Source organism: Pelophylax lessonae (genome assembly GCF_965119305.1).
Source record: "Pelophylax lessonae genome assembly, chromosome: 7".
Classification (NCBI taxonomy): Eukaryota; Metazoa; Chordata; class Amphibia; order Anura; family Ranidae; genus Pelophylax; species Pelophylax lessonae.
Genome location: NC_138774.1, coordinates 59,790,106 through 59,813,476, shown reverse-complemented (window position 1 = coordinate 59,813,476; position 23,371 = coordinate 59,790,106). Strand labels below are relative to the sequence as shown.

The 23,371-nt window shown below is 45.8% G+C and overlaps 1 protein-coding gene across 4 annotated transcripts in view; it reads right to left on the bottom strand.

Annotated features, from left to right (window-relative positions):
* PRRC2A (proline rich coiled-coil 2A) overlaps positions 1 to 23,371 on the bottom strand; it is a 184,656-nt gene that overhangs the window by 81,638 nt on the left and 79,647 nt on the right. For all 4 annotated transcript variants that reach the window (XM_082264592.1, XM_082264593.1, XM_082264594.1 and 1 more), the window contains exons 9-14: positions 20,954 to 21,093; positions 20,779 to 20,863; positions 18,590 to 18,827; positions 16,706 to 16,985; positions 13,655 to 13,878; positions 2,698 to 3,004 (exon numbers count right to left, since the gene is read on the bottom strand). In XM_082264592.1, the coding sequence (XP_082120718.1) occupies positions 2,698 to 3,004; positions 13,655 to 13,878; positions 16,706 to 16,985; positions 18,590 to 18,827; positions 20,779 to 20,863; positions 20,954 to 21,093 (1,274 nt within the window). The remainder of the gene's footprint in view (positions 1 to 2,697; positions 3,005 to 13,654; positions 13,879 to 16,705; positions 16,986 to 18,589; positions 18,828 to 20,778; positions 20,864 to 20,953; positions 21,094 to 23,371) is intronic.

The following is a 23,371-nucleotide window of genomic DNA, read 5'->3' as shown; positions in this document are numbered from 1 at the left end:
CTTTTTGGTAAAAAAAAAAATCCCAATAAGCGTATATTGATTAGTCTGCACAAAAAGTTATTGCGTCTAAAAACTGTGGGATATTTTTATGGCATTTTTGTTTATTTTTAATTAGTAATGCCGTCGATCTGCGCTTTTTAGCAGGACAGTGGCATTGTGGTGGACAAATCTGACACTGAACCAGTGACATTATTACATGGATCAGTGCTAAAAATATGCAATGTTACAGTACCATTGACACTGGGAGAGAAGGAGTTATCAGGGGCAATCAAAGGGTTAAATGTTGTTAAATGGCTAACTGTGGGAAGGCGGAGGTAACTCTGACTGGGGAAAGATAGAGATCCCGTGTTCCTGCTTACCAGAAACACAAGATCTCTATCTTCTCCCCTGTCAGAACGGCCATCTGCCATGTTTACATAGGCAGACCGCCATTCTGCCTCTCTCTGGAACGATTGCTGGTGGCCAGCGGACATCAGGTCCGCTGGACCCGCTGATTGTCTCCCCCTCTGTCCAATCCGCGCGCAATCGCGCCACTTAGTGGCTATTGCACAGGTAAGTGCCTTTGTGCAATAGAGCCACTTTGCCGCAGTAAATGTACATTAGGCGATCAGCAAGTGGTTAACTGCTTGCCAACCGCCCTATGGCAGATTTACTGCTACAGGGCAGCCGAGCTGCCCAGGATCACATATATATATATACGTGATCCTGCACTTCCGGGTATCAGATCCAATGTCTGCTGGCACCCGCTAACCATTTTGTCAGCAGGCAAAACGGGGAGCTGCCTATGTAAACAAGGCAGATTGCCGTTCTGTCAATACAGAAGGCATGGATCCTGTGTTCCTGTAAACCAGAAACACAGAACAATGCCTTTTGCTAGTAAAACCACAGCCCTCACTATACTGAATCCCTTTGATCGCACCAGATGTTAACCCCTTCCCAGCCAGTGTCATTAGTACAGTGATCGTGCATATTTTAAGCACTGATCACTGTATTAATGTCACTGGTTCCCAAAAAAGCGTCAGATAGGTGTCCGATTTGTCCGCCACAATATCGCATTCCCGCTATAAGTCACTGATCACCGCCATTGCTAGCAAAACAAAAATTCTATAAAATCTATTCCATAGTTTGTAGACGCTATAAAATTTTGCACAAACCAATCAATATACGCTTATTGGGAAATTTTTTACCAAAAATATGTAGCAGAATACATCGTTTTTTTTTTTTACATTTTTTTATTGAAAAAGTTTTAAAACGGAAAGTAAAAAATGTTTTTTTCAAAATTGCCGGTCGTTTTTTGTTTAGAACGCAAAAAAAAAAAAGGCAGAGGTGATGAAATACCACCAAAAGAAAGCTATCTGTGGGGAAAAAAGGACATACATTTTATTTGGGTACAGCGTTGCATGTCTTTTGGACTCTACTGTTCGGTACAATACAGTCATTCTGATCTCTGGGTGTCTGAAAACAGGTGCTTATAATGTTTACAGGGGGGAAAAGGACAGACAATACATCAGAGGGGCGAGGATGAAGAGAAAACTGGAGGAAGGGAATAGACACAAAGCAGTAGTCAGTCACCCCCCAGCTGAGGAAGTCACCTTCTTGCTACCTATGGAGTTTGTTAATAGCATAAGTGTCTGATCAGAAGTACAAATAATCTGGAAGGAAAAAAGTTTACAGTTCTGCTTTAAGCCTCAGACTAAATACCTGGACAGAAAGTTCCTTGGTGATTCTAAATACATTTAAAGTAGAACTCCAGACAAACATTTTTATCCATGCATTTCAAATAGGAATCCATAAAATTGCTTGTGTTAAGGACCCTTAATCACTTCAATACTGGGCACTTTCACCCCCTTGCTGCCCAGACCATTTTTCAGCTTTTAGTGCTGCCGCGACAATTGCACGCATCACTGTACTCAAACTACGTTTTTATGATTTTGTTCACACAACTAGAGCTTTCTTTTGGTTTTATTTATTCACTACTGGGTTTTTTATTTTTTGCTAAATTGAACACTTTGAGAAAAAAAAGTGCAATACAATGTTACCATAGTAACATTGTACTACTCTAGAAAAGTGGTCAGGATTTTTTTTGTTTTTACACATTGTGATTGCCTATAGCAGTGAATTTCATTGCTATAAGCAAGCATTTTACTGAATGACACTGATTTATTCAGTTTGTTTTGTTGTGATTAGCTGTGATTGGTCAAAGCTAATCAAATGGTACAAATGGGCTGTGATTGGCCCTGTATCTACCATGTGATACCTTTGACCAATCACAGCGAGCAACACAATGGATGACATGAAAAGAAGCCGTCCATTGTTTATAACTGTCATGTGACCTGCGGTGATTGGTCACAGCGGTCACATGGTACCGGCAACAGTGAGCCAGTACACTGAATAGTCATCGGCTGAGGACACAAACCGTGACAGATCGCGCCGCCGAGCAGCCCCACCTTCAAAGAGGATGTCATATGATGTCCACTCAGAAAGAAGAACCCCCCACCCAGCCACCAATCTGCTATAGGCCAGGCAGGAAGGTGTTAAAATGCAAACAAGCATGCATTAAAAGCAAACATACATAATTAAAAACAAAAAAGCCAATGTTCATAAATATAGGGTGTTGCATGCACACTGGTGTGAAGTAAAGTGGTCCTTGAGGTGTAGACCTGCACAATTCTCTGTTTATGCTCTACCGCTTCTCACCTGTAGGATGAACCCCCGCTGTGGGAGGGTAATAATCCATGGGTCTCCCTTGTATGATGCGTGGATCAATGAAAGGAGGAACCATCACCCATCGAGGGTCATAGCTGACATGAGGCGGTGGCAGGGGGCCAGGTGGCTGTGGTTGCGGCGTGGCCACAGGAGTGGTCCTTCCCATCGACCCTCCTCCATAGAGTGCTTTCTGTGGAGGCTGTGCTGCAGCTGCAGACAGAGGTTGTGATGGAGGTGGTCCAGCAGGGGAGGGAGGTGTGGGCTCTCTGTTCTGGTGCCACTGCTTCATCAGCTGCTCCTAAAACACATAAAATACAACAATCATAAAGAGGAAACTACACTATGATTTCCTTATGTTGTGCTACTTGTCAGTAAACTTTTATTTTTTTTAAAATTCAACTAGTGCAATTATCACATTCTACCTTGATAGCAGCCTTTTGCAATTTCCTGTACTGTAGTACTGAGACTGGGAGCAAATATTTACTGACAAGAACTATATATATATGTATGTATGTATGTATATATATATATATATATATATATATATATATATATATATATATATATATATATATATATATACACACACACACACACACACACACACACAGGTCCCTCTCAAAAAATTAGCATATTGTGATAAAGTTCATTATTTTCTGTAATGTACTGATAAACATTAGACTTTCATATATTTTAGATTCATTACACACAACTGAAGTAGTGCAAGCCTTTTATTGTTTTAATATTGATTATTTTGGCATACAGCTCATGAAAACCCAAAATTCCTATCTCAAAAAATTAGCATATTTCATCCGACCAATAAAAAAAAATGTATTTAATACAAAAAAAGTCAACCTTCAAATAATTATGTTCAGTTATGCACTCAATACTTGGTCGGGAATCCTTTTGCAGAAATGACTGCTTCAATGCGGCGTGGCATGGAGGCAATCAGCCTGTGGCACTGCTGAGGTGTTATGGAGGCCCAGGATGCTTCGATAGCGGCCTTGAGCTCATCCAGAGTGTTGGGTCTTGCGTCTCTCAACTTTCTCTTCACAACATCCCACAGATTCTCTATGGGGTTCAGGTCAGGAGAGTTGGCAGGCCAATTGAGCACAGTTATACCATGGTCAGTAAACCATTTACCAGTGGTTTTGGCACTGTGAGCTGGTGCCAGGTCGTGCTGAAAAAACGGAATTTTTGTAAAATCTTACCTGTAAAATTCCTTTCTCTGAGTCCTCCGACAGTCGCCGCCTCTTCATATTCGTCACAATGGGGTATTAGACTTTGCTCCGAAGGAGTAGCTAGGCAACAGAATATGTTAACATTAAAGCTTTTAACATATCCCACCCTCAAGGGGTGGTCCCCTCAGTCAATACCCTCCTACTTCCTGCAACCATATCTCAGTTTCAGTGGAATAGCAGTAGAGTATATAACCAAAACCCCAAAAGAGGGGCGGGGGCGGCGACTGTCGGAGGACTCAGAGAAAGGAATTTTACAGGTAAGATTTTACAAAAATTCAGTTTTCTCTTACGTCCTCCGACAGTCGCGGCCTCTTCATATTCGTCACAATGGGGACGTCCCAAAGCAGTGCAAACATGAGGGGTGGGAAACGCATCCGCGCCGTAAGGCAACGCAGTCTCCGCATCAAAGAAAGGAACCTTACCAAAGGAAGGAAACCAGCTGGGCAATAGGAAAAAAACTTGCTCAACAGGAGCAACAACCCAGGAAAAACAAATAACCAGGGGATAAAAAGAAACTTATCCCAACAGCCAGGGATCCCAACAGGGGACCCTAGGGAACAGCCGCACTAAGAACCTTGCGGCCAAAGGAAGCATCTGCCGATGCCTGAACATCTACCTTGTAGAATTTTGTGAAAGTGTGTACGGTCGACCAGGTCGCCGCCTTACACACCTGGGCCACAGAAGCCCCATGACGACAGGCCCAAGACGTACTCAGAGATCTAGTAGAGTGCGCCTTCACAGGCATAGGGGGAACTTTCCCCTGCAAGACATATGCCTGCTCAACGGTCTGTCTGATCCAGTTGGCGATGGTAGAGGCCGACGCCGCCATGCCCTTCCGAGGACCCTCAGGAAGAACAAACAAAGAATCAGTCTTTCGACAAGACTCAGTCGATTTAAGGCAAACCTTAATCGCCCGAACAACATCCAAAGAATGTAGTCTCACCTCTTTTGGATGTTTAGGCTTCGCGCACAGCGAAGGCAAGACAATATCCTCATTGAGATGGAATGCCGAAACTCGCTTCGGAAGAAAGGGAGGATTAGGTCGCAAGACCACCTTATGCAAATGAATAACCAGATACGGAGACTTGCAGGACAAAGCCGCCAGCTCCGACACTCTGCGAGCCGAAGTGATCGCAACCAAAAAGGCTACCTTCTTGGACAACATAGACAACGGGATCTCCCTGATCTGTTCAAAAGGAGCACGTTGCAATACAGATAGAACGAGATTCAAGTCCCAAGGAGGCAGCGGTTCCCTCCTAGGAGGAACCAGATGCCGCACACCCTGAACAAAGGTGCCAACCAAGGAGTTGGAAGCCACGGGACGTTGAAATAGAACGGCCAGCGCAGACACCTGACCCTTTATCGTAGCCAGTGCCAAACGCTGATCGACACCCATCTGAAGGAAGGACAATACTCGAGAAACCGAGTACGTGCGGGGCGAAAACCCCCTTGACTCACACCAGGCAAAATAGGCCTTCCAAGTACGGTAGTAAACCTTCCCCGAGGAAGACTTCCTCGCGTTGATCAAGGTATGAACGACCTCAGGGGAGAGACCCCTCTCCTTCAGAACTTCGATCTCAACAGACAGGCCGTCAAAGCCAGCGACTGTAAAGCAGTATGGCATATCGGCCCTTGAGACAGCAGATCGTCTCGAAGAGGTAGACCGCCAGATTTACGAGGTCTGCGTACCAGGACCGGCGAGACCAATCCGGCGCCACAAGAATCACCGTGCTGCGTTCCGAGTGTAACCTGCAAAGGAACCTGGACAGCAACTGAATCGGTGGAAACGCATACATCAGCTTGTACTGATGCCACGGGGCCACCAACGCGTCCGACGCGTCTGCCCGAGGGTCGCGCGTCCTTGCTACGAACCTTCTCACCTTGTTGTTGAGACGAGACGCAAACAGGTCCACATCCGGAAGACCCCACTTCGCGCACAACATCTGGAAGACATCCGGGTGTAGAGACCATTCCCCCTGATCCAGGGTCTGGCGACTCAGATAGTCCGCCTGCCAGTTCTCCACCCCTGGAATGTGAACCGCCGTTATCGCCGGGACATGAGTCTCGGCCCAAGACAGAATGTCGGCCACCTCTCGGGCCGCTCGGGCACTCCTGGTGCCCCCCTGGTGGTTGATGTAGGCCACCGCCGTGGCATTGTCCGTCTGCACCCGAACCGGACAGCCCTGCAGCCGGTCCGTCCAATGACGAAGGCAGAGACTTATCGCACGCAACTCCAGAATGTTGATCGGAAGGGAGGATTTCCCCTCCGACCAGGTTCCCTGGGCGGACAGAACGCCCAGAACACCACCCGAGCCCGACAAGCCGGCATCCGTGGTGATCACCGTCCATGAGACAGGACGAAAAGACTTGCCGCCAGACACCATCGGGGACTGGAGCCACCACAGAAGGTCCCTTCTGGTACGATGGCCCAACGAGATTTGAAGATCCAGAGATTGCGGTCGCCCGTCCCACCTGGACAGGATCTCCGATTGGAGACCCCGCGTGTGAAACTGGGCGAAGGGAATCGCCTCGAAAGCCGAGACCATCAAACCCAGACATCGCATGCACGTCCGTAGCGACGAGTGCGGAACGTCCCTGAGGGACCTGACTTCCTCCTGAAGAGTCCTGAGCTTGTCTTCCGGCAGGAAGACCTTCGCCTGGACCGAGTCCAGGATCATCCCCAGGTAGGGAAGACGTACCGACGGACTCCGCGTCGACTTTGGAAAATTGATCGTCCAACCAAACTCCTGCAGAGTTTGCATCGTGACAGACCGGTCCTTTTCCAGACCCTGGCTGGTCGCAGACCGAACCAGGATGTCGTCCAGATATCCCAGGACAGAGATGCCCTGGGCCCTCAGCAATGCCAGAACCGGTGCAAGCACCTTGGTGAAAACCCGTGGAGCCGAGGCGAGACCAAAAGGTAACGCCACAAACTGGTAATGATCCTCCGCAATGGCGAACCGAAGGTACCTCTGGTGACCCTCGAAAATCGGGATGTGAAGATACGCATCCTTCAAATCGATGGAGGCCATGAATTCCCCCGGAACCAGGGCAGCCACCACCGACCGCAGGGATTCCATGCGGAACCTGCGAACCCGCACAGAGCGGTTTAGAGCCTTCAAGTCCAGAATTGGACGAACCTTGCCCTCCTTCCTGGGCATGGTGAACAGATTGGAATAAAACCCCCGAAATCTGTCCCGATGAGGCACCAGAACCACAACTCCTTGAGCCTTCAGGTCTCGCACCGCTAGGTGCAGGTCCGTAAACGCTCTGGAGACAGTTGAAGATTTGAGGGAAAAAATCTGCTCTCCGGCCGAGAGAGAAACACGATCTTGTAACCAGATCGAACGATCTCCTGAACCCACCGGTCCCGCACGCGGGCCAACCAGGGTTGAAGAAAACCGAGCAAGCGTCCCCCCACCCCAAAACTGGGTGAGGGCGCCCCTTCAGGCCGCACTGTTATGGGCAGCGGATCCGGACTGGCCGGACTTCTGTTTGCCAGACCAGGGCTTCTTGTGAGAGCCCTGTCCTTTGAACGGTTTGCCCTTGTAGTGCGACCGAAAGGCACGAAAGGACCCCTGAGGCGGCCGAAAATTGGCATGTGTCTTCCCAGAAGCCCCCTTAGCCTTGGGGAAATGGGGCAAGAGAGTGCTCTTACCTCCGGTGATCCCCTTAATCAACGCATCCAAGGACTCCCCAAAAAGGCGAGACCCATCATAAGGCAGATTGGTCAAGGTCTTTCGCGAAGATTGGTCCACCGACCAACACTTCAACCAAACCAGGCGGCGAGACAACACCGCCACGCTGTGTACACGGGCAGCCAACGGGACTAAGTCCAAGTCCGCATCACACAGATACATGACACCCTGGTGGATTTGATCCACCATATCCAGAGTCGCCGGCGAGGCCGAATCGGCCACTAGGACGCGCCTAAGCATCTGCGTCCAACTTGCGACAGCCTGGGCCGCCATAAGAGAGGCAAACAGAGCCTTAAGCATCGAACCCGTAACAGAATAAGTATGACGGGCAAGAGACTCCAGTCTTCTATCCGTGGCATCACGGAACACCGGGGAATCCTCTGCAGGAATCGCAGTGGATTTGTTCAAAACCGCAATTGCGTGATCCACCGGGGGTGGCACACACCACCGTTCATCAGTGGAAGGCGAAAAAGGATAACGCAGCTTGAACCTACTTGGTACAGCAAAAGGTTTGCGTAAATTGCGCCATTGTTCCTTAACAGCGCGCTGAAAATCATCATTGCAGGGAAAAACCTGCGGCGTCCTGCGTCTTCTCTGCATCCCATAAGCCGCCAGGGCAGCGGGGGGACACACTTCATCCTGCAAACGCAGCGTTTGTTTTATGGAAGCAATCAATTCATCCATGATTGCAAGCTCTTCAGGCGAGCCAGGGGGAGAATTATCAACCCCCTCAACCTCACCCTCCACCTCGGACCCCACGAGATCCAGGGAGGAGCGGGACCCTGATAAGGAGACCCCCGCCCTAACAGCCCCATCACCTTCACCCTCAGAATCAGAGGAAATAGACACTCTGGGTATTTTGTTAGAATGAGCAGCCACCAGCATCTGCACCTGAGCAGCAAGGCCAGCCACAAGAGTGGCCAGATCCCCCCCTGGGGGAGAAACAGCGGTCCCCTGGCTTTCCACCAAAGTGGCAGGAAATTTGCCCTCCTGAGAATCCATTGCCCCAATAGACTATGCCGGAAAATAAAGGGTTAACTGCCCCTTTAACAAGCGCGGCGAGCGCAGCCCACCGCACCACACACAAGCACAATGAGACCCCCACAGGGAACAATAAACTGAGCACAGGCAATGGATATAGCAAGAACAGAAGGATAAAACCTGAGGAGACCCCTGCCCGCTGCTGCTGCCTCGATCGGTGTACCCAGGAGAAGAGGAAGTGATGAAACCAGGGCGCCCTATTAAAGCCTATGGGAGGCTACAAGAAAATGGCCGCCAGCATGGAGAACATGCGGCCGGAGCGAGTGCAGGCAAAATGGCGCCGAAACCGCCGCTCCTACAGTACAGTAGTGCACAAAAACACCATCCACATAAAAAAATATGGCAGATCGCCGCAGCGATCGCTGTATAGTGCCCCAACATGCCACAAAACATGCCCCACAGCACACAGCTTCTCACACTGACCAGACTGACACAGACAGTGTCACACAGCTCCCCCCCCCCCCCTGCAGCCCGCAGCATGCAGCAGAGTGATAGGGAGACAGACAGTGAGAACAGAGGCAGGTTACACAGTCCCAGACTGACACCCCTCCCGACAGACAGGTCCCCACATAGATACACTTACCTCTTAATGGTGTGGGGGACCCGCACAGGCGAACAAGCCGCTGCACATGAGGCAGGGAGAGTCGCATACAAGACGCACAAAATTGGGGTTAAGAAACCGCACAGCGTCCAGTGAGGTAGCCACCTCACCAATCATCCCTGCACCGAACAGGGATGGGTCGTTCACTGTGCCAGGAGCGTTACCTGGCTGAAAGCTCGATGGCAGGCTGGGAAGCCACTGATCCACGACCTGCGACCAGGGGGATCAGCCCGAGACCCAGCCCGCATGATCCTCTTCATCAGAAGAACTAACTAATGCTGATAAAAAGAACAGCTAAGTAGAGAGAGAGAAAAAACTCAAACAAAAAATCAAAAAAGAAGAAAGAGGCTGGGGCACAAAGCCCCAGCACAGAGAGAACCAGCTACTCCTGACAAGCTAGACATTGAAACTGAGATATGGTTGCAGGAAGTAGGAGGGTATTGACTGAGGGGACCACCCCTTGAGGGTGGGATATGTTAAAAGCTTTAATGTTAACATATTCTGTTGCCTAGCTACTCCTTCGGAGCAAAGTCTAATACCCCATTGTGACGAATATGAAGAGGCGGCGACTGTCGGAGGACGTAAGAGAAATGAAATCTTCATCTCCATAAAGCTTTTCAGCAGATTGAAGCATGAAGTGCTCCAAAATCTCCTGATAGCTAGCTGCATTGACCCTGCCCTTGATAAAACACAGTGGACCAACACCAGCAGCTGACATGGCACCCCAGACCATCACTGACTGTGGGTACTTGACACTGGACTTCAGGCATTTTGGCATTTCCCTCTCCCCAGTCTTCCTCAGGGTCCGGTCACCTCTTCTCGTTGTGCAGCGTTTTCTGCCACACTTTTTCCTTCCCACAGACTTCCCACTGAGGTGCCTTGATACAGCACTCTGGGAACAGCCTATTCGCTCAGAAATTTCTTTGTGTCTTACCCTCTTGCTTGAGGGTGTCAATGATGGCCTTCTGGACAGCAGTCAGGTCGGCAGTCTTACCCATGATTGCGGTTTTGAGTAATGAACCAGGCTGGGAGTTTTTAAAAGCCTCAGGAATCTTTTGCAGGTGTTTAGAGTTAATTAGTTGATTCAGATGATTAGGTTAATAGCTCGTTTAGAGAACCTTTTCATGATATGCTAATTTTTTTAGATAGGAATTTTGGGTTTTCATGAGCTGTATGCCAAAATCATCAATATTAAAACAATAAAAGGCTTGCACTTCTTCAGTTGTGTGTAATGAATCTAAAATATATGAAAGTCTAATGTTTATCAGTAAATTACAGAAAATAGTGAACTTTATCACAATATGCTAATTTTTTGAGAGGGACCTATATATATATATATATATATATCTATCTATATCTATATAACTATATCAAATAGGACAAAAGAGAGAAAAGTGAGCAAACAAGTGACCTTATTAGCATTCGCTCTAGTCAGGGTCTGGAGTAAGAACCCCACTGCATTCGTTTTGCTATGAAACTGCTAATGGTATGAAGTACAGGTACCTAGAAGTAGAAGTAGAGCAGTAGAAGTTGGCAAATCTCACACCATTTCAGGTAATGTTGTAGCTTGAAGATAAGCCCCCCTCCTTCCCACTCACAATCCCATTGGCTTGTCGTTTTAAAGGGCAACCTCGCTGGCTAGTAAAAAGTAATATGCAGGAAGTAGGAAAGGGCAGGCAAGTATCTTCGCAAATCAGCCATGATCGAAAGGATTTGGAGGCTAATGAAATTATATGCAGACACCTTTTTCTTTTTTTACTCCTAAAAAAGTTTCTATAAATATACAACTGGTATGTCAAAGTGCTTATTGTTTCTCGCTAGGAGTTATTTTGGCCCTCTGAGAACAAATACAACCCCTTAGGGCAATTCATTTTCCCAAGAGGCTACGTGAGAAACTGGGACTGTTGAGGAGGGCAAAACTTATTTCTGCTCAATATTATTTTGGACCTGGGAAGGTCCGCAAGTACCCAAACATACAGTGCCTTGACAAAATAATCATACCCCTCAAAATTTTTCAAATTTTATCATGTTATAACCAAAAACAAATGTATTTTATTGGGATTTTATGTGATAGACCAACACAAAGTGACATAATTGTGAAGTGGAAGGAAAATGATAAATGATTTTCAAATTATTTTTAAAAATAAATGTGTAAAAAGTGTGGCATGCATTTGTATTCAGCCCCCTTTACTCTGATACCCCTAATTAAAATCTAGTGGAACCAATTGCCTTTAAAAGTCATCTAATTAGTTTAGTAAAGTCCACCTGTGTGTAGTTTAATCTCAGTATAAATACAGCTGTTCTGTGAAGCCTCAGAAGTTAGAAAACTCTAGTGAACAAACAGCATCATGATGGCCAAGGAACACACCAGACATGTTAGGAATAAAGTTGTGGAGAAGTTAAAAGCAGGGATATAGGTTATAAATAAATATCCCAAGCTTTGAACATCTCACAAATCACTGTTCAATCCATTATCTGAAAATGGAAAGAGTAGGACACAACTGGAAATCTACTAAGACATGGTTGTCCACCTAAACGGACAGGCCAAGCAAGGAGAGCATTAATCAGAGAAGCAGTCAAGAGGCCCGTGGTAAATCTGGAGGAACTCCAGGTATTGTGGGAGAATCTGTCCACAGGACAACTACTAGTCGTGCACTCCACAAATCTGGCCTTTATGGAAGAGTGGCAAGAAGAAAGCAAGAAGTCCCGTTTGCAGTTTGTGAGAAGCCATGTGGGGGATACAGTAAATGCGTGGAAGAAGGTGGTCTGGTCAGATGAGACCAAAACTTAACTTTTTGGACTAAAAGCAAAACGATATGTGTGGTGGAAAACTAACGCTGCACATCACCCTGAACCCACCATCCCCACCGAGAAACATGGTGGTGGCAGCATCGTGTTTCCGGGATGTTTTTCCTCAGCAGGGACAGGGAAGCCGGTCAGAGTTGATGGGAAAACCTGTTAGAGTCTGCAAAAGACTTGAGACTGTCAGCAGGACAACAACACTAAACATACTGCCAGAGCTACAATGGAATGGTTTAGATCAAAGCATATTCATGTGTTAGAATGGCCCAGTCAAAGTCCAGACCTAAATCCAAATGAGAATTTGTGGCAAGACTTGAAAATAGTTGTTCATAACACTATTCATGCAATCTGACAGAGCTTGAGCTAGTTTGCAAAGAGTGGGCAAAAATGTCACTCTCCTAGATGTGCGAGGCGGTTAGAGACATCCCCAAAAAGACTTGCAGCTGTAATTGCAGGGAAAGGTGCTTCTACAAAGTATTGACTCAGGGGGCTGAATACAAATGCACGCCACACTTTTCAAATATTTGTAAAAAATGTTGAAAACCATTTATCGTTTTCCTTCCACTTCACAATTATGTGCCACTTTGTGTTGGTCCATCACATAAAATCCCAACAAATACATTTATGTTTTTGGTTGTAAGATCACAAAATGTGGAAAATTTCAAGGCGTATGAATACTTTTTCAAGGCACTGTATAGAAAACAAAACACCTGGCCCTAGTAATAAATAGGTACAACTGCTCATTAAATATTTTGTGTGGCTGAGCTGCAGTTTTACTGCCAACGGTCGCCCACCTAAACTGTAAAACAACCAGACGGGGCTGCTGGCATGCCACAGCATTTTTAACTCCTCCGGCTGCAGAGTTTAACAAGTGGTCCATTGAGTTCAATAGGACTGCGCTGCAACCTTGTCCAATGCACGATTGCAGCGCAGTAGTTCAGGATTATACGTTTAAATTAGGTGGAGAGGAGGCACCAAATGCTCTCTGAAAAGCACTGTGATTGGAAGGGGATAGTCAAGAGAACGGTACCACAGGGATTTTGCAGTGAAGAACAGGTGCATGGTTCCTAGGGCTTGTGGCATGCAGGTGCTAGCACAGGAAGAACTTGGCCAGGTAGCAGAGTGGCGGGAGAGCGTGCGGATGTCTTCTAGGCAATGCTCTCCCACCAGTACGGAGTCTCCCTGCTGTACCAATCAGCTCCTCATGCTCTCTCCTTCCAGTTCTAGCAGCTTTCCCCACAGACATGTGTCAGCGTGCCTCTCTTAGCCGGTCTGCTTCATCAGTGAGGAAGCAGATAGGCTCAGAGAGGCATTATAACAGTGGATTGAGGGTCGGAAAGGGACAGCCAAAGGGCCGGATGTAGCCTTGGAGCCACAATTTGCCTAAGTCTGCCTTAAGGTGTCTGCACTCTGAGCGGGACAAACCCTGTCTGCTAACTTCATAGGTGACTCTACTGATAAAGGGCACAATAATGTGCAGCAGGGAGGAGGGGGAAAAGGACTCTTTAATAACAGCTTTTTTGAAAAGACTTTCTGTATGCGGTTTCCGTTTCTTCTCTTACTACCTGCTGCTGACGTTGGAAGCGAGGTGGCAGACTCTTCTGAAACTTGTTGTATCCTCCTTGGGAAGGTCCTGTAGATGGTGGGCGGCTCACAGCTGGTGCTGGCTCTGGTTTGGGCTCTGGTCGGGGAGGTGGGCTTGGTTCACCTTTGACCTGGGGAACTTCAGCTTGTGGCTGAGCTACTGTAGGCTGCGGAGGAGGCTCAGGATCGGCCACTGGTTCCACCTCTGCAAGGACAATCAGAAGTCAGAACACTGACAAAAAAACACTGCTAAGTTTGAAAATGGTGAAAGAATTTCCTTCTATGGCTAGCGTGAGGATCGGATATTTAACTTCATAATAACATGCAACATTAAAGTGATTGTAAAGTCTTGTTTTTTCTTTTGGTAAAAATAACAAACATGTTATACTTACCTGCTCTGTGCAGTTGGTTTTGCACAGAGCAGCCCTGATCCTTCTCTTCTCGGTTCTCTCTTCGGCAGTCCTGGCATCTCCCTCCTGTTGAGTGCCCCCACAGAAAACAGCCTACCATGGGGGCACCTAAGTTGAGCGGCAGCTCCCTGTGTCCGTTCTGACACTGAGCCGTGGCCTGGCCACCCCCTCATTGGCTCACTGACTTTGACAGCAGAAGGAGCCAATGGCTGCCACCTCAGCCAATAAGGAGGTAGAGTCTCTGGCAGCCGAGACACTCCTGAAAGATCACTGGATCGAGATGGGCTCAGGTAAGTATTAGGGGGGCTGCTGCACACAGAAAACGTTTTATTTTGTATGAAGATAAAAAACCTTCTGCCTTTACAACCACTTTAAACCTTCCCTCTCATCAACCTATTACATTTTCCGTTTCTATTTCATATTTATTTATAATTATAGATTTTAAATCCATCATCACTGGGTCTCTGTGCATCTCTATGTAGGCAGTTCATGGCTGGTGGAAGAGGCCAACAGGAGGCCAGGGCCAGCGCTACCATAAGGAGTCAGGATGGGGAGGCAATAAAATCCGATCTATCGGCTTTTATGTGGAAATGATACAAGTGGCTACAAAGCCACCTATTACTTACAACCCCGCCCCTGTTTACCGTGCTCTGTTGTCCCACCTGCAGGCTCGGTGCTGTCATGGCGGGTGTCGCGAGCTCAGTGCATCTTCGTCCACTCAGCCTCCCTCCTGTACGCAGTCACTTCTTGGACCGGAGTTGGCATTCTCTGGGTCCTATGCTGTGGGAAGCAGCTGATGGAAAATGGTCTGTGTTCCATCAGCTGCAATGGAGTGGAGAAGTGACATCCAGGGTCTAATACAGGCCTCGACAAATCCCGGGCGCCAGGTCGCATTTGCGACTAGAATTAGCGACCTGGCGCCTGGGGTGCCCTGCTTGAGCTGTCCTGTCCCTTTTGCGCCCCCCACCTCCTCTTCGAGTTCACGGACTTCCGCGCCGTCCAGAAATTTAGTCCCCGGCTTTTCGGCCTTCTTCTGTGAGATGAGAAGCTAGGGGAACTGGCGCCCTCTTGTGGTGGCCGGGAGTAATGCATGTTCTCAATGCCTTTTCTTCTCCTTCCAAAGAGGAGAAGAGAGGGAAGTTTTTTAAGGCGGCTTCATCTCTCTGTCCAGTTACCTTTGCTTAAAGGTAAGTGGACAGGGAGTGTGGTTATTATTATTAATTTATTTTTTAAATGTAAAAAAAATAATATTTTTTTCTTTTTTTTTTTATTAAAAAAAAAATAAAAAAATGTTTTCTTTTTTTTTCTTCAATTCTTATTAAAAAAAAAAAAAAAAAAAATATATATATATATATATATATCTATATATCTCTTTTTTTTTTTTTCCTCATCGCCGTGCCACAGCCGAAGGCCCCTTTCACACGGGCTGTCTGATCAGGTCCGCCTGTCAGTTTTTCAGGCAGACCTGATCGGACCGTTCAGTCTCCTCTATGGAGCGTTAATCTGCCTCCATCTGACCCTGCCCGCCAAAAACAGACGGATGGTGGTTCTATTTTCTATCCATCCCGTGGTTCCGATCAGATGGCATCGATGGAAAGAGACAGACAGTCTGTTTCCATCCAATTGCGCAATATAGGAGAGTGGGGTTCTAGTCGTATTTATGTGTAAATTTAGTATCAGTTTTATTAAATAAAGCTTGGTTGTTAGTTTAAAAAAAAAAAAAAAAAATAAATTGGCTCCTAACTTTTTTGGCTGGCTCCTAGATTTCAGGCAAATTTGTCAAGCCCTGGTCTAATAGACCCCGGGTGTCTCCATAAAGAGAACCTGTCACCTATATGCTTTCACATAGGGGGCTATTGGTCCTCTATGTGATAGCAATAAGACTTGGAGGGGGGTGGCAAAATGCACCCTCGCCTAAGTAGATAAAAATCCTTGCACCGGCCCTGCAGAGGGCTATACAAAGCTTCCAGACATCACCACAGTAATCTGCCAGAGTACTCCTCTCAGATACCTCTGCCCCGATGCAAGTAGTAGGCTGCATTTGCATGCAGACTGATAAGCCTCCTAGACTGAAATCCAATGACTAGAAGACGTGGGTCAGAAGCAGTAAGGCTGGAGAGTAAAGAGTCAGATGATGCTGGACCATCCTCCAGCCATGACATGAGGCGGGGTCTACTTGACTTGCTGCAGCTTCTAAAGCAAACTGTAAAGCTCACACTGTGCAGTGATCTCAAAGTAAGCAATTTCAGTACAAGAGAGGAGTCTCTACAGCTGTGCAAGACTGATAGTAGAATATAGGTGGGGTGGTTGCAAATTTGCCAGAATGTGGCCATCACGCCAGCCCCACTCCTCCCACACCTAATTGGCCATTGAGGCAGCCCATAGCAGCAATATGCCAACGGGTAGATGATGAAGAAAACCGGCTAACTTCTGACATAGCTAGTAGACATCTAGCTTTGGGGGGTTCCTAGGGCACTATTACAATGTTTGCCGGTATGTGCCCGACAGTTCCAAATGTCCAAATTTCAGGCAAGTTGTCACTAACTGCCAATTGCTCTTTAGGCATAATATTTCTTTTAACAACATTAAATCTGTCCACACATGGCTTCTCTAATGACATACCAGGGGCATTCTGAGCTGGAGGCTCCGGCACCTCATTGGCCACGCTTCTTCCTGCCAGCTCTGCCTCTTCTGGTGCAGGTCTGCGTTTCATGTCTAAACGCTTGAGTTTCTCAGCACAGGCGGCTCTTCTCTCTTCCTCCATTCTGCGCTCCTCCTCTTCTCTCCTCCTTCGAGCACGCTCCACTGCTTGGGAGATCTCAGAGGACGACTGCTTTCTGCGCTGACGCCATGCTTCATCCTCATCTTCTACAGGTGTCGCTGAGGGTGTCAACGGCTTTTCCTTCAAGTGGGGAAAAACATGAATGAATATTAAAATGAAGCTACTAAGATAGATGGATAGGAAAAAAAGAAAAATTGTGTCTATCCTTAAAGCAATATTAAAAAACTTTTTTTTTTTTTTTTTTTTAAATAACAAACATCATCATACTTACCTGCTCTGTACAATTGTTTTGCACAGAACAGCCCAGGTCCCCCCCACTGGCTCCTCCCTCCTGCAGTGGGCCCCCACAGCAAGCAGCTTGCTCTCCTGACCTGTGGCTTGGTGTGTCCATTCACACACGGAGACGCGGCTCAGCCCCCCCCCCCTATCTCCTGAATGGCTCACTGGCTGTCATTGGCAGCAGCAAGTGTAAATGGCTCCTGCTGGTGCCAAAAGCCAATCAGGAGTGCGAGTCCCCGGAGAGGCAAAGCTTTCCTGGACCTCACTGGATCAAGAGGGGGCTCGGTATGTAGTGGGGGGGGCTGCTGCACACAGAAGGTTTTTAACCTTGGTAAAAAAACTTGTGCCTTTACAACCACTTTAAAGCAGAACTAGTCAGCAGAATACTCACGTCTGTTCAGGCGACCATTAGATACTCCGCTGGCCACTGATATCTTTTGCCCAAGCTTCTTCCGAGTGCTCGATTTTTGGCCTCCTGGTTGGCTGGCAGGGATGACATGACTCCTGTTCACGTACATGGGAGTCACTTATCCCGGCACACTGGCATGGTGCAGAGAATGTATGCTGAGCTGCACATGCACAGTTCAGTGTACACTCAAAAGAACATTGCGATAAGTATGTTTTATTGCAGAAGAGACATAGCATGTCTCTTCTACAATAAAAAGTTACCTGCTCGCAAATTTTATTTGTAAAGCAAAAGTTCCACTTTAAAGCAGGACTCCAGTGAGAATTTATAATAAAAAAAATAAAAAATAACACACACACAAAATTCCCTCCACCTCCCTACTGTAAAACAACTAAAAAAATCAAACACACACAAAACAAAAAAGTTTCAATGCACCATTCACCCACCAATACTCCAGCACTGCCCTCCATGTCTTCCTGCACCATCAGTTCTTTCTGAAGGACACCCAACATCAACCCAATTCTGTTCAGCTCACGAATTGCATGTGCAGCTAAGTGTTCAATCAAGGAATCTGCCAAGTTATGGATGTTACACCATCTTGCACCAGCATAAATCAAAAAGCAGTAGTAGCAGAGACATCACAAATGTCGTAGGGCACCTTTGGCAGGTAAGTCTACCATAATCTTCAGTAACGTTGTTCGTACACAATGGCAAAATTCCTGATCCCTGGCAGCGGACTTTAGTTCTACTTTGATTTATTGTGAACTCTCAGCATAGCATTCTGTGCAGAGGACACATTTCTGACCACAGATGTAATACCTTGTTAAGCACTCTAGTTTTCAGGCAGAAAGTTAAGGTTAAGGTGATGCAGTAAGTGTTAAAAAAAAAAAAAAAAACACACTAAGTCAAGCTTTGTACTAACTAAATGTGTTTCCTGTTTATAGAATTGATGAGTTTTCAAATATCAGTATAGAGTCTATTAAAAAAATGATTATTGGAGTGGAACCTTAGACCTTTCCTATATACAACAAAAACTAACCTTGTGCTCTGGTGGTGGACCACGATGTGCAGTTTGTCCCCTTTGAGGAGGAGGAGGAGGAGCAGGAACAATGGCAGCAGGTGCTGGCAAGGGCTCCGAAGCTCGAGACACCTCTGTCCATGCAGCTTTAACTTGTGGAGGCTTCTCCTCTGTAGGTGAGGCCTTCCTTGAATCAGAGGTCTCCACAACTTTCTGAGGAGGGGGTACAGATGGCTTATCAGTAGGGACCGGAGTCTCCCTATAGATAAAATGGAAGAATCATAGCATTAATATAAGAGGACAGAACATAAGCATTACCTAAATCAAATGAGGAAGGGAATTTACTAAAGCCTTGTTCACACCAGTGTGCAGAGATGCGAGTATTTCTGCACGCGTTGTGCAAGGGCACAAAGAAAACGATTGTTCTCTATATGCCCTGTTCACACAGCAACACTGGTCTTACGTGCAGATTTTTTTTTCCGTGCATGAATCTGCAACATGTATAAAGCTCACTGAAACACGCATAAAAACGGATGTAAACACATGGTCTCTGCAAGTAAAATCTGTACATCTTTTTCCCATCAGTTCTTCTGCACTTGTGGTGTGAATGAGGCCTAAAGGCCGGTTCACATCACAAAAACGCAGTCCAGATCCGTTTCGGATGTTTTTAGGAATAAACGTTTTTAATGCATTCCAGTGCGTTTTTTGTTGCGCATCCTGATACATTCCAGATGCTTTTTGTTCTTTTTTCCTGTTTTGTTTTGTTTTTTTTTTTCACTCTACTGGGGTCCAGTGCATTTTTGTGTTGAAGCGCATTTTACCTCGTTCCAATTACATAGTTACATAGTTAGTGAGGTTGAAAAAAGACATCAGTCCATCCAGTTCAACCTATGATGTGTGTGTGTGTTTGCTGTTAACCATACATTGTATACCCCTGTATGTTGTGGTCTCTAAGGTGCCCATCTAATAGTTTTTTGAAACTATCAATGCTCCCTGCTGATACGACTGCTTGTGGAAGAGAATTCCACATCCTTACCGCTCTTACAGTGAAGAACCCCTTACGCATTTTAAGGTTAAACCGCCTTTCCTCTAGTTTTAGTGAATGGGCACGTGTCTTATTGTATTCCCTTTCTCTGAATAGTTTGTTCCTTATGCTAGGGTCGCCAGTACAGTATTTGTACATTGATATCATATCCCCCCTCAATCGTCTCTTCTCCAGAGAGAATAAGTTCAGTGCTTGTAGTCTTTCCTCATAGCTGATGTCCTCCATTCCCCTAATTATTTTTGTTGCCCTTCTCTGGACTCTTTCCAATTCCAGCACATCCTTCCTGAGGACCGGTGCCCAGAACTGGACAGCATACTCCAAATGTGGCCGGACCAGAGTCTTGTAGAGCGGGAGAATAATCTCTTTATTTCTGGAGTGAATCCCCTTTTTTATACATCCCAGTATTCTGTTGGCTTTGCTTGCGGCGGCTTGGCATTGCATGCCACTGCCAAGCCTGCTGTCTACCAGTACCCCCAGGTCCTTTTCCATCCTAGACTCACCCAGAGGTTTCCCCCCTAGTGAGTAGCTTGCTTTCTGGTTAAATACAGCCCAGTGCAAGAAAAATGCAGCATGTTCTAATTTTTCTGGATCGCTCTGGAACTAACCGCACTGGTGTTATCTATGCCCATGAAAACCATATAACCTACTTTCAAAGTGTTTATTTATTTTTTTTCCTGCATCAAAATCGCACTGGACTGCATGTGGTGTGAACTGGCACAGACAGAATCAGGAGCAGCTGTGTATGGCATCTTCAAAGCTTGGGAGCCATTTCACACAGCGCACTTTTCAGGCGTTAGCGGTGTGCTTTTTTTTTAAAGACATGTGACTCAAAAACTGCTTCAAGAACCGTTTTGAGGCGCTTCCTATGGATTTCAATAGAGAGGAGTTCTTTATCACTCCAAACATGCTGCTTGCAGGATTCTTTTCACCTCCCCAGTGTGAAAGCATTAGTTGATTTTAATGGGAATAGGTTTTTGTGAGCTTTTCAGGCGCTTCTTTTTAGCGCCAAAACGCTTGAAAAGCGTCTCAGTGTGAAAAGGACTCTAACTAAATAAGCTGTAGAAGCCAATTGATTGCCATGCACAGCTGCTCCAGTTTTAGTAAATTCTCCAAGGTTTTTTTTTTTTTTTTAAACATGTAACTTGAAACCCCAAAAGCTATGCACCTCCTTTCTTCTGTGTCTGTATCCTTCCCATCCTCATCATCACTGAATTTCAGCTTTTCAGTATAGTCTACCTCTTCATGAGCCCCTGAAGGATGGAAGAGAATCAATGAATCACTTCAATGTGAAAGGAGATTACTTGATCTAGAGTAAGAGATACCAGTAACCAGTTAATCACCTGCCCATCCATCGTCTGTCTCTTGATCCAGCTCATCAAATTCTTTCAGGTCGTCTTGCTTCAAGATAGATGGGCGGTTCACAGCTTCAGACAACCTGGGTGCAGTTTGAGGAGCACGTGGAGGAGCCAGCCGTGGAAATCTACACAAGAAGCCAGGGACAAAATATCCTAAACTTACACCATTTACTTACTTCCTGAACCATTTATTAAAAGAAATCTGTGCTCATAAAGTGATTCTAAACACGTTGTTTAATTTACATTGTCCCTTCTATTTCTGTATATGGATGATGGCACTGTAATAAAAGTAAAACATGAAAGTACCTTTTTCCTAATCGATATACAGCTGTCACATGACCCAGCTCTTTCCCAGCCTGTCTGCAGGGAAACATAAGCAGGAGGAGCTTCTAGTCCTCTGCTGCTGATCACAAATTAAAAAAAAAAACAGCCTTTGGAATATAGAGTAAATATAAATAATAAAATATCAAAAAAAGTTTTATTTTTAAATTGACATACAAATCTATATTTTTAAAACCAATTCTTTATTATTTTTAAACTCTTTATTTACAAAGAACCAAAAGATAAACCGGTACAGCATCCAACATGCTCAACATGAGCATTAAAAAAAGGAAAAGGTGTCAGGTTTGGTACACATAGATATAATGTTTCAGAGTTACACTTGTATGTATTTAGGCTTTCAGTCGTAACAAAGATTAGTGACAAATCCCTCTTTGATCCAACACAACCAGTCTGAATGTATAGCAAAGCTACAACTAGTACATGGAAATAATCTCCTATGCAAACAAAGGGCAATAACAAATGGCACTCCCCTTACATATAAGTGGTGGTGACAGTGGAGGAGCACCAGAAATCACACACCTTGTACTTATTGGGACAGCCCTTGTGTTTGAGAATCATTTTTTCATAAGGCAGTATCTGGTTCACCATCTGGCTCCATTGACGGATGGATGGAGGAGCAGATTGATTCCACTTAAGCGCCTTTCGAGCCAAAAATAGTGTTTCCCTCAATAAAATCCTGGTATATTTTGGCCATTGTGCTTCATCTAGTATACCCAACAAGCAAATACACAGTGTACAATGCATGGGGATAGAAAGAGCTCTAGACAATACATCTATGACCCGTCTCCAATATGTATCAATGACAGGGCATAACCACATTATGTGAATAATATGCACGCAGGCAGATACACCTGGTGCAGGTAGAGGTGGGGATATAACGCATAGCATGGAGTTGACTGGGGTTAAGTATGATAGATGAATCATATATAACTGAATACGTTTGTTATTAATAGCCAGTGAGACAGTCATATGGGAAGTTACACACTTCCTCCCAGTCCTTATCCGACAAATCAGGTATAATTATTTGCCATTTAGTGCGAATCTCCAAAGGATGTTTGTTAATTGAGGTAGCCAGTGAATGGGACTAGACCACAGAGATCAAGCCCTTAGGGCCCTGTATTCTTTATTTTTTGTCATTAACATGGTGTGGATGAATTTCTGCCAGTCAAAAGCTGTGTCACACCCCTCCAGCCTGTGTCTTAGAATAAGAGGGAGGTGAAGCCTCCATCAATACACATGTAATATTCCACCACCTTTATGTTTAGGTGGTTAGTGTGCATGTAATTTACCACTATGTATACGCCCGTGTGTGACCCTATAGTCACATGGGCTGCTCAGATGGATAGGGAGGAAATGCTCAGCATAGAAACTCACTGAAAACTGAAACATGTGTAGAGTTGCCACCACAGCTGCAAAATCCCCAGCTGAATTGGGGGACATGAAGAGAAGGTGGAGATAGAGAGCAGCAGGATCAACCAGGTTTTTTGCAGAATACAGAAAACTAATCTCACAGTGACTGAGTGAGTATGAACAGCATGTAATACACCATTTATTGATGAGTTTTTATGAAGTGGGTTTAGTGACACTTTAAAGACAACAAAGAAAAGTCAGGTATCAGTCTGTCTCAAGAAGCTTAGAAACAACTGGTACTTCTTTGCAGAGGGCTGGAAGGCTGACACGATTCTGCTCTCCATACAAAATAAGGAGCTGTGATTTCAGTGCCACTGTTAAGAAATGTAAAGAATCATTTTTCTACGCCTTCAGCTACGAGGATGGATGAGGGCTTTTTTTTATTTCTATTTCAAAACAGTGACAAGCAGTCTTTAAGGCCTCTTTCACACGGGCGTTCCGTATATCCGTATATCACCCCATCCGTTTGCGGGTGATATATGGACATAATGCATGTCGATGGGATTGCGGATGTCAGCGGAATACCATCCGCTGACATCCGATTTGCGTCCTTTCAGTTCTGTTCCGTTTTTTGGAACGGAACAGAACCCTATTTTTCTTCCGTTTAAAAAATGGAAAGGACGCAAAATCGGATGTCAGCGGTGTCATCCG